General features: G+C 44.6%; 1 protein-coding gene across 6 annotated transcripts in view; it reads right to left on the bottom strand.

Annotated features, from left to right (window-relative positions):
• KCNQ2 (potassium voltage-gated channel subfamily Q member 2) overlaps positions 1 to 16,021 on the bottom strand; it is a 126,591-nt gene that overhangs the window by 68,176 nt on the left and 42,394 nt on the right. For all 6 annotated transcript variants that reach the window (XM_026688460.2, XM_087959165.1, XM_026688461.2 and 3 more), the window contains exons 2-5: positions 9,963 to 10,053; positions 8,697 to 8,823; positions 7,322 to 7,497; positions 1,869 to 1,994 (exon numbers count right to left, since the gene is read on the bottom strand). In XM_026688460.2, the coding sequence (XP_026544245.1) occupies positions 1,869 to 1,994; positions 7,322 to 7,497; positions 8,697 to 8,823; positions 9,963 to 10,053 (520 nt within the window). The remainder of the gene's footprint in view (positions 1 to 1,868; positions 1,995 to 7,321; positions 7,498 to 8,696; positions 8,824 to 9,962; positions 10,054 to 16,021) is intronic.

Raw genomic sequence — 16,021 nt, 5'->3', positions numbered from 1 at the left:
GAACGGTGGGGGATGGAAGGATTTATATTCCTTGAAGTCCTCTGGTCTGGTTCTGAGAGTCGTTGAGGCCACCTGGAGGTTTATCTGTGCCCTCAGAGTCACCTGAATAGTGCAAATGGGAGTGGATCCTTCTTGGAACTGCTGAAAGAACCATGTTGTAGACAGCAGGTAGGGGTGTCGTATCCCTCCCCATTTGTTGAGAGAGGGCTGTTCAATTTTGACATACATGGCCTCTTTGATCCCTCTTTCAAACCAGGGGTCCCCTCTGTCCAGAATGTGTCTTCAAAGAGTACCATCAACCAGATGATTGCAAGGAATATAAATCCTTCCATTCTCCACCATTCATTTAGAACTGAAGAAGCTTCTTGGCTAAGAAGCAGGGGTGGGATACGACAGGGTTAACTACCGGTTCGGGATGTACGAGGTTCGATGATTTACGATGTGCTTCCTTGCACGGGCGCGCCTGTAAAACATCATCAGCACGCTGCGTGCAGAGAAGCAGCCTTTGAAACAGCCCTCTTTTCCTGCTTTTTTAACTGCAGCTGTGCCTCGTTCGGCAGCTGAAGTTGAAAAATCAGGAAATAAAGATCAGGTAAGAGCCTGGGTGGGCAGGTGGCCAAAAACATCAGCAGACATAGAACCGGTTCTATGTCTGCTGCTCTTCAGAGCTACCGGTTCTACAGAGGTGGACAGAACCGGTAGAAACCCACCCCTGCTGAGAAGCAAAACCTCTTCAAGCAAAAACAGAGGAAATCCAGTTGCCTTTTTGCAAAAAAGTGCCTTGGGGACAAATGAGAAGAGACGACTCATTCAAAAAGGTCCTGGCACGATAATAGAATATTTAGAAAGTTAGATAGCAAGGAATACCTTTATTTTTTCTTTTGCCTATGTTATTTGACATTATATCTATAAAGTGTTTTTAGGATAGATTTGGTATGATTATATGATTTGTTATAGAATAAACTGTTTAAAGTATTGTTATCTCATAAAGCATGAATGATTAAAAGTATAGTCAAATGATTTATTAATAGCGATATTAGGATATATAAGTTTGGATTGACAATATGAGTTGTTATGTAATATAACTGTAATTGAGACTACGAAATGAATGCACAAAACTGATGAACCAACCGACACACTGTACGTATATAAGAGAGTTGATGTTTTAATGTTTTGTTTGTCTTGTTTGTTTGTAGAAATCAATAAAATTGTTTTCCAAAAAAAAAAAAAAAAGGCCCTGGTGTTGGGAAAGATGGAAGCCCAAAGGAGAAAGGGACAGCAGAGGATGAAATGGTCAGATAGGATAAATCAATGTAATTAACATAAATTTGGGGGCAAACTTCAGGAGACGGTGGAGGACAGTGGGAGGCCTGGCATGCGGTGCTCCGTGGGGTCGTGAAGAATCGGACACAACTTAGCACCTGAACCCTAATATGTGGGAATGACCTTGGAGATGGAGAAGAGCCACAGCCAGGGGACTGGTTAGATAAGACCGGTTTCTGGCATGCTTGTGGCCCAGTGCCTGGTTGGGGACTCCTGCTCTAATCGTCATAAATATGAGCCAGTTTCCAGGCGCCTGAATTTTGATCAGGTTATCTTGGGAATGCTGCAATGGGCAAAATACGGGCCTCCTAAGAGGCTCGAGGAAAGCCTCCGTAGTCCGGGGAGGGTGAAAACAACCCACCCACCCCCGCCCATTTTCGCTCCCAGGGTGATGCAGGAGGCCGACTAGGCCAGGCCACGCCCACCATGGCCACGCCCACCCAGCAAGCGGGCAGAGAACCGGCTGTTAGATTATTTGAAGCCCACCCCTGTTTCTGAGGCTATGTTGATAAACCCCAAACTCATCACCTGAAAAAGATACTCACCAGGCCCCACCACAGGGCATCTGCGTACGTATCAAAGTGATCGTTCTCTCCTTTCTCAGCCAAGTACACCAGGAAGGAGGCTAAAATTAGGCACAGGAATCCAATATACCAAGCGGTGATCAGCTCCTGCAAACGGCGCAAGAGGGAAAAAATGAAGAATAAATAGCTTTGGGACGTTTCTCCACCCCCCATCTGCTTATTCGTTGGTCCTCGGCTACAGTGGAGGAAGAAAATATTACTGTGATAATAGCACATATTACTGTGCTATTACTGTGATAATAGCACAAATTGCCATAGCACACACGTGTGGCAAGAGGCAATTTGGTCTAGTGGTGAAGCGGCTGGCCTAGAAACCAGGACGTTGTGAGTTCTAATTCCACCTTTGGCATGAAAACCAGCTCAGTGACTTTGGGCTAATCACCAGGAAATGGTGAGTTCTAGTTCTACCTTAGGCACAAAAGCTGGCTGGGTGACTTTGGGCCAATCAGCAGGAGAATGTGGGTTCTAGTCCCACCCTAGGCATGAAAGGCGGCTGGGTGACTTAGGCCTAATCACTAGGAGAGTGTGAATTCTAGTCCCACCTCAGGCATGAAAGGCGGCTGGGTGACTTGGGCCTAATCACTAGGAGAGTGTGAATTCTAGTCCCACCTCAGGCATGAAAGGCGGCTGGGTGACTTGGGCCTAATCACTAGGAGAGTGTGAATTCTAGTCCCACCTCAGGCATGAAAGGCGGCTGGGTGACTTGGGCCTAATCACTAGGAGAGTGTGAATTCTAGTCCCACCTCAGGCATGAAAGGCGGCTGGGTGACTTGGGCCTAATCACTAGGAGAGTGTGAATTCTAGTCCCACCTCAGGCATGAAAGGCGGCTGGGTGACTTGGGCCTAATCACTAGGAGAGTGTGAATTCTAGTCCCACCTCAGGCATGAAAGGCGGCTGGGTGACTTGGGCCTAATCACTAGGAGAGTGTGAATTCTAGTCCCACCTCAGGCATGAAAGGCGGCTGGGTGACTTGGGCCTAATCACTAGGAGAGTGTGAATTCTAGTCCCACCTCAGGCATGAAAGGCGGCTGGGTGACTTGGGCCTAATCACTAGGAGAGTGTGAATTCTAGTCCCACCTCAGGCATGAAAGGCGGCTGGGTGACTTGGGCCTAATCACTAGGAGAGTGTGAATTCTAGTCCCACCCTAGGCATGAAAGGCGGCTGGGTGACTTAGGCCTAATCACTAGGAGAGTGTGAATTCTAGTCCCACCTCAGGCATGAAAGGCGGCTGGGTGACTTGGGCCTAATCACTAGGAGAGTGTGAATTCTAGTCCCACCTCAGGCATGAAAGGCGGCTGGGTGACTTGGGCCTAATCACTAGGAGAGTGTGAATTCTAGTCCCACCTCAGGCATGAAAGGCGGCTGGGTGACTTAGGCCTAATCACTAGGAGGTGAATTCTAGTCCCACCTCAGGCATGAAAGGAGGCTGGGTGACTTGGGCCTAATCACTAGGGAGAGTGTGAATTCTAGTCCCACCTCAGGCATGAAAGGCGGCTGGGTGACTTGGGCCTAATCACTAGGAGAGTGTGAATTCTAGTCCCACCTCAGGCATGAAAGGCGGCTGGGTGACTTGGGCCTAATCACTAGGAGAGTGTGAATTCTAGTCCCACCTCAGGCATGAAAGGCAGCGGGGTGACTTGGGGCTAATCACCAATGTATGGTTAATTCTAGTCCCACCTTAGGCATGGAAGCTGGATGGGTGACTTTGGGCCAACCACCAGGCGACTGTGAGTTCTAGTCCCGCCTTAAGCAGCTGGGTGACTTTGGGCCAGTTATTCTTTCACATCCCAACCCACCTCACAGGGTTGTTGTGTGGAAAGCTGAAGGAGGAAGGATGTCCGGTATGTTTGCCACCTTGAGCTAATGATTTGATTTGTATTCCACCTTCATTACTTTCATGGCTCAAATGAGCCAATAAAAGAAAGAAAGCCAGTTTTATCCATTATACCGGGAGGTCTAAATCATAATTGCTACACTCAACCAACACAATCAGAATGACACAAAGCGCATAAAAGGGAGTGAATCCAGGCACGGATCACAGACAAATAACCTCAAAATAGGCTTAGCCCATAAACAGCTCTCCAGCAATAGCTAACAATCAAAGGATCTAAAGATAGATGCCATGATTAAAGGAAGGTTAAAACGGCAATTCAGGCCATTGAGTGACCAAGGGATTGTAGGCCTCAGATGCCAGTTGGGATATTAAATAGAAAGAGAAGAAGTTTAATTGGGGAGAAAATGATCTCTGGGCATGTGACGCCCTGCTTCAGTAATCAGGAAGAACAAAGGCAACCATTATACAACCAGGTTTCTCCCTCCAACTTCTGTTTGCCATGCCCCAAACAGTTTTTCTTCACCCCAAATGTGCACACTAACTCTTGAGAAGAGGGGAGGGGGAAGGGAAGAGGGGAGGGAAGAGAAGAGAAGAGAAGAGAAGAGAAGAGAAGAGAAGAGAAGAGAAGAGAAGAGAAGAGAAGAGAAGAGAAGAGAAGAGAAGAGAAGAGAATTCTTTATTGGCCAAGTGTGATTGGACACACAAGGAATTTGTCTTGGTGCAAATACTCTCAGTATACATACAAGGAAAGATACATTCGTCAAGAATCATAAGGTACAACATTTAATGATAGTCATAGGGTACAATAAGCAATCAAATCAATCGAAGAAAAGAGAAGAGGGAAGGAGGAAGGGAAGAGAGAAGGGAAGGGAAAAGGGAAGGGAATAGAGAAGGAAGGGAAAGGAACAGAGGACAGGAGAAGAGAGGAGAGGAGAGGGAAGGGAATAGGGAAAAGAAGAGAAGAGAAGAGGAGAGAAGAGAAGAGAAGAGAAAAAGGGAAGGGAAGAGGGAAGGGAAGGGAATAGAGAAAGGAAGGGAAGGGAATAGAGAAGGGAAGGGAATAGAGAAGAGAAGGGAAGGGAACAGAGAAAGGGAGGGAAGGAGAAAGGGAAGAAGGAAGGGAAGGGAAGGGAAGGGAAAAGAGAAGCAACACGAATATAAGCCCTTTACATTTTAAGAAAATATGAATATATTTCAGTTTAATCATCCATATATAATCTACATCTGTAGCGAGCTGTACATAATACCAGGGCTTAAATATGGCATGGCATAAATTATATCTTATCAAGCTTCAAGAACTAATTTCTTAGCAATAAGGAAAAGGCTGTTCCACTGCCTGGCCATTGATTTGCCTGTAACAGATACATAATTTAAAAGAATATGAACATTCAACTTTTATTCAGTCTGGTCTCAAATTCAACTATGTAATTACTTTTTCCCTGAATGCAATATGTTTTATAGGCTTTCATGTTGTTTGTTCTTTTTTTAAATATTGCTTTATTTTATTTTCTCCTTTCCTCCTTTTTTATTTGTTTTAACTGTTCGTATGCTATCCAGAGTTTGTTTGTATATATGTATACACACACACACACAAAAAGAGAATAATAAATAATAAATGAAGAATAATTTTAGAGCAGGAAAGATCCTATCCAAGTAATTCTCAAATTGCGAACAGAATTACTACAATCCTGTAAATACATCTGTAGGGGTTAAATGAAGCAAAGCCAACTTTACAACCTTTTTGCTATGGCTTTTAAGTGAATCACTGCTGTTCTTAAATAATTTACACAGTCAGTAAGTGAATCCAGCTTCTCCCATTGACTTGGCTTGTGAGAAGCTGGTTGGGAAGGTAACAAATGGGGATCATGTGATCCCGGGACAATGCAACCATTGTAAATGCATGCCAGTTGTCAAGAGCCCGAATTTTGATTGTGTGACCCTGGGGATGCTGCGAAGGTTGCAAGTATGAGGACTGGTCATAAGTCATATTTTTCAATGGTGTTGCAACTTTGAATGATCACTAAATGAATGGCTGCAAGTCAAGGACTACCTGTGTTTGAATGAAATGTCAGTCTCGTTCCAGCAACACAGTGATTTAATTAGACTCTTTTTTTTCAATATGTGCAATGATTTTGGAATTGTCTCTGCTGTAAACTTTTAAAAATTGCATTTAGTATTGGATTTTTGCCTTGGCTTCTTCTTTATCTACATTCAATGCAGCTTATAATATCAATTGATCAGAATGTTTTCGTTGTTTTTATTCATAAACTTTCCCTGCATAAACAGAGGGATAGAATCAAGATCACGTGAAGTGTTAATACCACTTTATAAAGCCTTAGTAAGATCACACCTAGAGTACTGCATCCAGTTTTGGTCACCACGATGTAAAAAAGATGTTAAGACTCTAGAAAGAGTGCAGAGAAGAGCAACAAAGATGATTAGAGGACTGGAGGCTAAAACATATAAAGAACAGTTGCTGGAATTGGGTATGTCTAGTCTAATGAAAAGAAGGACTATGGGAGACATGATAACAGGGTTCCAATATCTGAGGGGCTGCCACAAAGAAGAGGGAGTCAAGCTATTCTCCAAAGCACCTGAGGGCAGGACAAGAAGCAATGGATGGAAACTAATCAAGGAGAGAAGCAGCTTAGAAGTAAGGAGAAATTTCTTGACAGTGAGAACAATTAATCAGTGGAACAACTTGCCTCCAGAAGTTGTGAATGCTCCAACACTGGAAGTTTTTAAAAACATGTTGGATAACCATTTGTCTGAAGTGGTGTAGGGTTTCCTGCCTAGGCAGTGGGTTGGACTAGAAGACCTCCAAGGTCCCTTCCAATTCTGTTATTCTATTCTATTCTATTCTATTCTATTCTATTCTATTCTATTCTATTCTATTCTATTCTATTCCTCCCCTTCGCTCCTCCACAGTTCAATCTGCTTTGTGCTTGAACTGGCTTGTCTGTCAGCCCTGGAAGCCATTTTGGGCTGGAGCCATTTTGGGAGCATCTTCAGAGCTGCCACAGCCAGGCTGGTTGGAGCTGTGGGAATGTGAGGGGGGGGGGGAGAAAGAGATAGCTGGGGGATGTGTAGCCAAAACAACATTCTTTGCCATGGGAGCCAAGGACACTCTACCAGGTGTTGGAGAGGAATGATATACCAAAACCAGCTGGAGCTGGGACTGTGACCTGATTGGACTATGTGATGGACATGTGGCCTAGAGGGCAAAAACTTTGGGTTTTGAACTGGGTGGGGGAAACCTCAGGTCCTTCAGAGTCGGGTTTTCTCCAGCTATGCCAATATGACATTCCTAATAAATTCATACTTCGAGGAAACTCTGAGCCTTAAGAGTTTTGATTGCTTTGGGTCTGTTACTTGGAACCCTGGCACTAACCCAACGCTGAAAGATCTCTATGATCGGCTAACTCTCGGTTCCCAGAATTCTTTGTGCTGTCCAAGGATTCTGGGAATTGAAGTCCAACCTATCTCCAAAACACAGCAACCAATTTGGCTGCTCAGACTGATCTCGGCTCACTCAGACCTTCCACAAGTGAGCGCTTGCCGAGATCTCAGGTGCTCACCTTGCTATGGGCGTACACCACCGATCCCAGAAGCTTCCAGGTGCCTCCTCTGCGGTCCATTCGAATCATGCGCAGGATCTGTAGGAAGCGCAAACTTCTGAGCGCGGAGGTGGCAAAAACATTCCCCTGTGACCCAGCGGCCAGCACAGCAATGGAGGCAATTAACACCATGATGTCTGTATAGAAGGAAGAGAACCATATCAAAGGATCTGCCAGACTCCAAAAACCAAGAAACACATATGAGATTTTTTTTTGAAGCAGTTTCCTTTATTGTTCCTCATCTATAGACAGAAATCTTGCCAAATTAAAGCAAACGGTTTGCCCCATAAAGCATATATTCTGGGAACTGTTGAGGAGGAACTGTCTTTCTCATAAACAAACTCCCTAAGGTACATTGTCTCTTCCTTCTCTGGAATGCATCCCCTCCTCCAGGGAACCTGGACTATATTCTAAAGATGGGTGGATGGAAGAAGGGGGGGAGAGAGGGAGGAAAGGAAGAAAGGAAGGGAGGGAGGGAGGAAGGAAGGAAGGACGGACTCCAAAAACCAAGAAAGACCCATGAGATTCTTCTAAGTAGTTTCCTTTATTGTTCCTTATCTATAGACAGAAATTTTGCCACACTAAAGCAGACTATTTGCACAATAAAACATATACTCTGGGCCCTAGTAAGGAGGAGCCATCTTCATCCTCTTTTTCCCCACACAAACTATGTAAGCTTCATTGTGTCTTGCTCCTGTGTAATAAAGCACCTCCCTCCTGGGAATCTAGACTATATTCTAGGAAGGAAGGAAGGAAGGAAGGAAGGAAGGAAGGAAGGAAGGAAGGAAGGAAGGAAGGAAGGAAGGAAGGAAGGAAGGAAGGAAGGAAGGAAGGAAGGAAGGTGGGTCAGGCTCCAAAACCCAAGAAAGACACATGAGATTCTTCTGAACAGATTTCCTCAGAAATCTTGCCAAACTAAAGCGGACTCTGTTTGCACCATAAAACTTATCTTCTGGGAACTAGTAGGGAGCAGTTGTCTTCACCCACTTTCTCATACACAACCTATCTAAGCTGCTTGGTCCCTTGCTCCTCTGAAATGCAGCCCCCCTTCCTTGGAATCCAGACAACTTTCTACCACAGAAACATTGGCTTCTCCATTTTCTCACCCTGGGATACACAAGAATCGTTCAACCCCAACTTTTCTTATGTTTCCACCTCCACATGAACTCTGTCCCGAAGATCAGTAGTCCCCAAACTGGTCCATTCCAGTTTCGTTTAGACAACAGATCCATACTGATTGCAAATGCAGTCGTGACCTCTCCAACAAGACTCTGGTCATCTCCAGAAGGGACACTGAGGTTAGCATCAACCAACCTAGCCATGAAATGGTTCTTACCGATCACACAAAATGGCTTGCGGGCGAATTTTAATCTTCCCCTCCAACCTCGGTACCGACAGCAACAGCCAGCCGCCCAGATTCGTACAAAGTACTCCACTCCGAAGACCACAATAGTGACAATTTCCTGCCAGAAAGACAGAACTTGTAGTGTAATATAACAACACAAGACAATCCTGATACAACAATTTCTATTCTACTCTATTCTACTCTACTCTACTCTATTCCACTCCATTTCACTCTATGCCACTGCATTCCATTTACCAAATGCATGGCTCTCTTCTCTGGATTTAACAGAATGACAGAGTTGGAAGGGACCTTGGAGGTCTTCTAGTCCAGCCCGCTGCTCAGGCAGGAATTTATTTAATTATCTCCTTGCATTTCCACAAACCTGGCCAGCAACTTTGGACAGAGATAAATTGCTCTGTCTGGCTCCAAAGTGTGTAACCCTCAGTAAAGTGCCAGCTCTCATTAGAGTTCCCTTTTCTCAAACTAAGACGATTGAAATTGTGCATCTTAACAGAATAACAGAATTGGGAGGGACCTTGGAGGTCTTCTAGTCCAACTTGGACAGCTTGGACAGGAAACTTTATACCAGTGGTGGCTAACCTTTTTGGGTCCTGTGCCAAAAATTGTGCAAGCACTTGCACTTGTGCGCTTGCATGCCAGCACCCAGAAGGCAATGCATATGCCCCCCACCCCCTGCACATGCATGCACACATCCGCCTCCGCTGCCCCCTTACCTGCACTCCACCACACAGCTGATTTTCGGCCAGTTTGAGACCTTTTTCTGCCTCTGCCGGCTTTGCAGGACGAATAATAGGCCCATTTCATCACTTCCGGTATTTACAGGAAGTGATGAAACAGGCCTGTTATTTGGCCTGCAAAGCCTGCAGAGGCTTTTTTCAGGCCATCAGGAGGCCGAAAAAGGCCTCAAACCTGCCAAAAATCAGCTGTAAGGCACACGCATGTACAGTGAGGTAAGTTTGCCTGTGGCTCGCGTGCCGGCACAAATAGCTCTGAGTGCCATAGGTTCGCCATCACGGCCTTATACCGTTTCAGACAAATGGTTGTCCAATCTCTTCTTAGAATCCTTCAGTGTTGGTGCATCCACAACTTCTGGAGGCTAGATGTCCCACTGATCAATTATTCAAACTGTCAGGACATTCCTCCTTGGTCCCTAGGTTGCTTCTCTCCTTGATTAGTTTCCATCCATTTTATCCATCCATCCATTTTAGTCTTAAGACCTTTGAGCATCACACTTACCAGACTGTAAAGGGCCCATGCAGAACTCTCTTCGTAATCATCGATGGTGGAAAAGACGGAGAGGACTAAACAGGAGAGAACCAGCAGAAAACTGGACAGCCCAGAAGCAAAGAAAAAGAGAAAGAGAAGAGGAAATTAATGCAGCCATTGATGGATTTGTTGCATTCTTTTTTTTTTCTTCCAGGCCACAAATGACAGGTTGCTTCCTACAAACTGCTTAACCCAGGGGTCCCCAAACGTGGCAACTTTGAAACTTGTGGACTTCAACTCCCAGAATTCTGGGAGTTGAAGTCCACAAGTTTCAAAGTTGCCACGTTTGGGGACCCCTGAGCTAAAGGAATTAGGTATCAATAAAAGATAATATTTGTCACTCAGTGGAAAATACTTTAAAGGCTTTGCAGTTTAAACTGCAATTTCCAGAGATCTCCAAACTTGGCGTATGCTGGCTGGAGAATTCTGGGAGTTGAAGTCCACAAGTCTTAAAGTTGCCATGTTTGGGGACCCCTGAGCTAAAGGAATTAGGTATCAATAAAAGATAATATTTGTTGCTCAGTGGAAAATACTTTAAAGGCTTTGCAGTTTAAACTGCAATTTCCAGAGATCTCCAAACTTGGCGTATGCTGGCTGGAGAATTCTGGGAGTTGAAGTCCACAAGTCTTAAAGTTGCCAAGTTTGGAGACCTCTGGCTTAACATGATTAAAGAGTTAGCATGTTTTTCTCGATTCACACACAATATTGAAAATCAAAACCCTTGGTTGGCGTATTGGACCAAAGCCACCCAAAATGAACCAAGCTAAGCATCTGATATAAATGGGAATTTTTAGGTCAGCATTTCAAGGGAGACTGGACTAGAAAACTAGTGGTGCATGCTAACGCTACTTTTATTATAAGGCTATGATCGTCCTTGACTTACAACAGTTCGTTTAGTGACTGTTCAAACTTACAATGGCAATGAAACAAGTGACTTAGGACCATTTTTCACACAAATGGCCATTGCAGCCACCCCATACATGATCAGGTAATCAAAATTCAAATGCTTGGCAACGGACTTGTATTTGTGACAGTCGAAGTGTCCCGGGGTCACGTGATCCCCTTTTGCGACCTTCTGACAAGCAAAGTCAATGGGGAAGCCCGATTCATTTAACGACCATGTTGCTTACTTAACAACTGCAGTGATTCACTGAACAACTGTGCAAAAAAGAAAGTTGTAAAGTGGGCAAAGTTCACTTAACAACTGTCTCGCTTAGCATCAGAAATTTTGGGCTAATTATAGTCATTAGTCAAGAACTAAGTGTATAGTAACAGAACAGTGCAAGCCTGACTGCACTTATTTATTTTATTTATTTATTTTATTTATTTGATTTGCAAATTGTTTACAAGATAATAAGTATAAGAGTATACATAGTTTGAATACATGAAATGGGTACATATATGAAAAATAAAAGAATAGGAGAAACAATAGGACAGGGACGGTAGGCACGTTGGTGCGCTTTATGCACTTCCTTCTCAGCCTTTTGTCTTCCTGAAACTAGTGAGGGTTATGACTGAGACACTACTTCAAATTACATTTGTACCCTAGACCTTTCTTTTATCTGTTCTCTCCATTGTAGTTCCTTCTCCTCTTATTACTTGTACTACTACTACTACTCCCTCTCTCCCTTTCATCTTCCTTTCTTCTCCTTCTCCTCCTCCTACTTGTACTCCTCCTCCTTCTGTCACCTTCCTTTCTCCTCCTCCTCCTCCTCTTCCTCCTACTTGCACTCCTCCTCTTCCCTTCCTTTCTCCTCCTCCTCCTCCTCTTCCTCCTACTTGCACTCCTCCTCTTCCCTGTCATCTTCCTTTCTTCTCCTCTTCCTCCTCTTACTTGTACTCCTCCTCCCTCTCTGTCATCTTCCTTTCTTCTCTTCCTCCTCTTACTTGTACTTCTCCTCCTCCCTCTCTGTCATCTTCCTTTCTTCTCCTTCTCCTCCTCCTCTTCCTCCTAATTGTACTCCTCCTCCCTCTCTCTCCTCATCTACCTATCTTCTCATTCACCGACTCCTCCTCATCATCATCATCCTCTTTCTCTTATTAATTGTACTCCTCCTCCCTCTCTGTCCTCACCTACCTTCCTTCCTTTCCTTCCTTTCCTTCCTTTCCTTCCTTCCTTCCTTCCTTCCTTCCTTCCTCCTCTTTGTACTTCTCCTTTAAGCATAAAAGCCGGTCAGATGATTTTGAGCCAATCACCAGGAGATGGTGAATTCTAGTGTCACATTAAGCATGAAAGCCAGCTGGATGACTGTGGGCCAGTCACTTTCTCTCAGCCCTAGAAAGCAGGCAATGGCAAACCCCTTTTAACAAAAACCTTGCCAAGGAAACTGCAGGAATCTTTCCAGGCAAGCTCTGAGAATTGGACACAACTGAATGGAAGCGGAGGTGGGTGGGGGGGAGGAAGAACAGAGAGGGAGAGGGAGGGAGGGGGGAAGGGAGGGAGAGACAGAGACAGAGATAGAGACAGAGACAGAGAGAATACTGTATATACTTACATACATTCTGCACTAAAAGCCTCCAATACAGGAACACAATGTTGCCAGCCAATCAAGACACACAAAAAAGCCACAAAACAGACAGAAGATATTAGAAACACCAATCAAGTAGGACACAGCAAACTCCAAGACCAAGAAACACGGACCAAGACTCCCAACCAATCAGGATGAAGAAAAAACCATTCTGGCACAGCAGTAGGCTAGCCCCAAATTTAAAACTGAAACAACTGTAAAAGCCTGACTCACAGACGAACACAATACAGAAGCCTGATGATGGCAGATGAGATTCTGCCGAAACGTTGCTACAACTTTAAAAGCACAACTATAATGACGTGGGAAAATACCCGAACAAAGCTGAATACCTTACATACATTCATGTATACTCCCACACTCCAGAAGAAGGAGATATAAATACACATGTTGAAAAGGGAAGTGTGCTACCTCTGGCAAGGGAGGTGTTAAGTGAATGTATCCATGCACAGACAGAGAAACAACTGGAGATGTGTAAGACCTTCCGATTTCTAAACATCTCAGTTTGGAACATTTAAAGTAGCCTTTCCGGCTCAGATGTTTTGAGCTTAAAATACTCCTAGAAGGTCAAAAGTACTCTTTTGAAGTCAGAACAGAGCAAACTGGGAATTGAAATGGGACATCTGAACTCAAAACATTCTGGATTTCATGGGTTTGATGGACACACGCACACACCCAACACAAACATTGAAAGCCTGATCAGCTGTCTGTTTCCCCCCAAATTGCTCCCTGGATGACCCTACTGTTCTCCTAAGCAGTTCTTCCAAGACAGATGTGTTCGCAGTGGTTCCCATCACCGTAAATAAGACGTTGTCAGGCTACCACTGGGTGATCACACAGCCCATCGGCGGTTTTAGTATGCCTCAGAAGAAGATGAGGGGGGGAGGGAATCCATGTAGGTTCAGACACACTGAAAATGGAAGCAATGTTCTTTCACCTATGCAGCTATGCAGCAGCAGCCAGAAAAGCCAATGCAATCCTAAATTGCATTAACAGAGGGGTACGATCGAGATCAAGGGAAGTACTAATACCCCTCTATAAAGCCTTAGTAAGACCACACCCAGAGTACTGCATCCAGTTTTGTTCACATTATAAAAAAGATGTTGAGACTCTAGAAAAGTACAGAGAAGAGCAACCTGGATGATTAGGGGACGGTGATAGTAGGGACTAAGATCCCAACATCAAACCCTGTTGATCCAGGAACTCTCGGGCGGGATGCAGCTAGTGCTAAGTGGGAAGACTCGAAGGAAGAGCAAGGGAGACAGGTATAGCGTCTAGGACTTTTCCAATTTAAGGGCTAAAGCGACACTAAGAAGAGAGAAATTGTAAGGGTCAAGCTATTTTACAAAGCAGGGTGAAGGAACTTTAAGACTTGTGGACTTAAGGGTGGACACCCCTGTTCTAAAGCGCCTGTAGGCCAGACAAGGAATAATGGATGGAAACTGATCAAGGAGAGATTCAACCTGGAAATAAGGAGAAACTTTCTGACAGTGAGAACAATCAACCAGTGGGACAGAAGTTGCCTTCAGAGGCTGTGGGAGCTTCATCACTTAAGACTTCAAAGAAGAGATTGGACTGCCATTTGTCAGAAATGGTGTAAGGTCTCCTGCTTAGGCAGGGGGTTGGACTAGATGACCTACAAGGTCCCTTCCAACTCTGATTATCTGCTGTCTGTTATGACACAAGATTTCCAGCAACTGGTGGTTCGGCTATTATGAAACCACCTTTGCTTTTCCAAAAAAAAAAAAAAAATGACATCAACCACCAGCAGAATGAGTCAAGCGACTAGGCAGAACAACTTCTGGGCAGAAAACGTCAAAACCTCAGCTGATACAAACAACACGAAAGCATTTGTCTGGTTTGGATAGCACTGCTGTCAGTTCAGCTTCGAATACAGATAGTCCTTGGCTTACGACCACAATTGAGCCCAGAATTTATGTGGCAAAGTGAGAAATTTGTTGAGCGAGTTTTACAATACCACCCATTTTACAACTTTTCTGGCCACCTTTGGTCATAAGTCCCCCCCTTTTTTTTCCAGTGCTGTTGTAACTTCAAACAGTCACAAAATGAACTGTTGTAAGTCGAGGACTACCTGTATGGGTGAGATTCTCAGTGTGTGTGCGATTGGCACCCTAGTCATTTGAAGGTTATTTTTTTTTAATTACCTCAAGTGCAGCGTTTACAGAACAACAGAGTTGGAAGGGACCTTGGAGGTCTTCTAGTCCAACCCCCTGCTCAAGCAGGAGACCCTATACCCATGAGGATGAACCTATGGCATTTGTGCAGGCATGCAAGCCCCCAGCCAAACTTACCTGCACTGCGTGTGTGCGCACCTCCCAGCTGATTTTCAGCCCGTTGGAGGCCGTTTTTGCCCTCCCAGAGGCTCAAGGGACCTCTGCAGCCTCGTGAGGCTGAAAAATGGGCCTTCCGGAAATACTGGAAGTGCCCATTTTCAACCTCTGGAGGGCCTCTGGAGCTCAGGGGAGGCTGAAAACGGGCCCGTTTCAGCACTTCCTGTATTTCCGGAAGGCCCGTTTTTTCGGCCTCCTGAGGCTGCAGAGGCTTCCCTCAAGCCTCCAGGAGGGCAAAAGCAGCCTCAAATGGGCCGAAAATCAGCCGGGAGGCGTGCACCTGCGCAGTGCAGGTAAGGGGGCAGGAAGGGGGTGTTGCACGCGCATGCATAGGGGATGGAGCGCATTACATTGCGGGTGCTGGGACGCGTGCACGCATTTGGCACACCACAACAAAAAGGTTCGCCATCCCTGCCCTATACCACACTGGCTGTCTTGTCTATTGCAATTCACAATTATCCTTATACTCCCTCTGTCAGTGTTTTGTAAGTCCAATACTTACAACCGTTGCAACTTCCCCACGGTCACATGATCGAGCTTTAAAAATTTAAAATTAAAACGTAGTTCCCTCTCAGCCGCCCATAAAAATCAAGATTATTTCCTAGATATTGAAGGTATTTCTAAAAAAATTTAAAACCATGTCATTCCTTCCCGTTATTATTTTTATTAGTTAAAAAAATTGGGTTCTTTATATTTTATTTATGCGAATATCTGATTGGGTTTGATGTTGTTATGTTTATATGATTCAGTAATTACAGGTAGTCCTCAATTTACAATTACAGGTAATCCTCGACTTACAACATTTCATTTAGTGACCTTTCAAAGTTACGACGTCACTGAAAAATGTGACTTATGACCGTTTTTCAGAGTTACGACCTTAGTAGCATCCCTGTGGTTACATGATCAAAATTCAGATGCTTGGCAATGGGTTCATACTTACGACCGTTGCATGGGATCCCGTTTTGCGAACTTCTGACAAGCAAAGTCAAGGGGGAAGCCAAATTCACTTGCAATCAGGTTGCTTATCTGTCAACTGCGATGATTCACTTAACCACTGTGGCAAGAAACATCGTAAAATGGGGCAAAACTCACTGAACAAATGTCTCAGTGAACAACAGAACTATTGGGCTTCATTGCAGTCTTGAGGAGCCAT

This window comes from Notechis scutatus, chromosome 3, assembly GCF_049901735.1.
Source record: "Notechis scutatus isolate UNSWTSFEM ecotype Mainland chromosome 3, rNotScu1.2, whole genome shotgun sequence".
Taxonomy (NCBI): domain Eukaryota; kingdom Metazoa; phylum Chordata; class Lepidosauria; order Squamata; family Elapidae; genus Notechis; species Notechis scutatus.
This window is presented reverse-complemented; position numbering and strand designations above follow the sequence as displayed.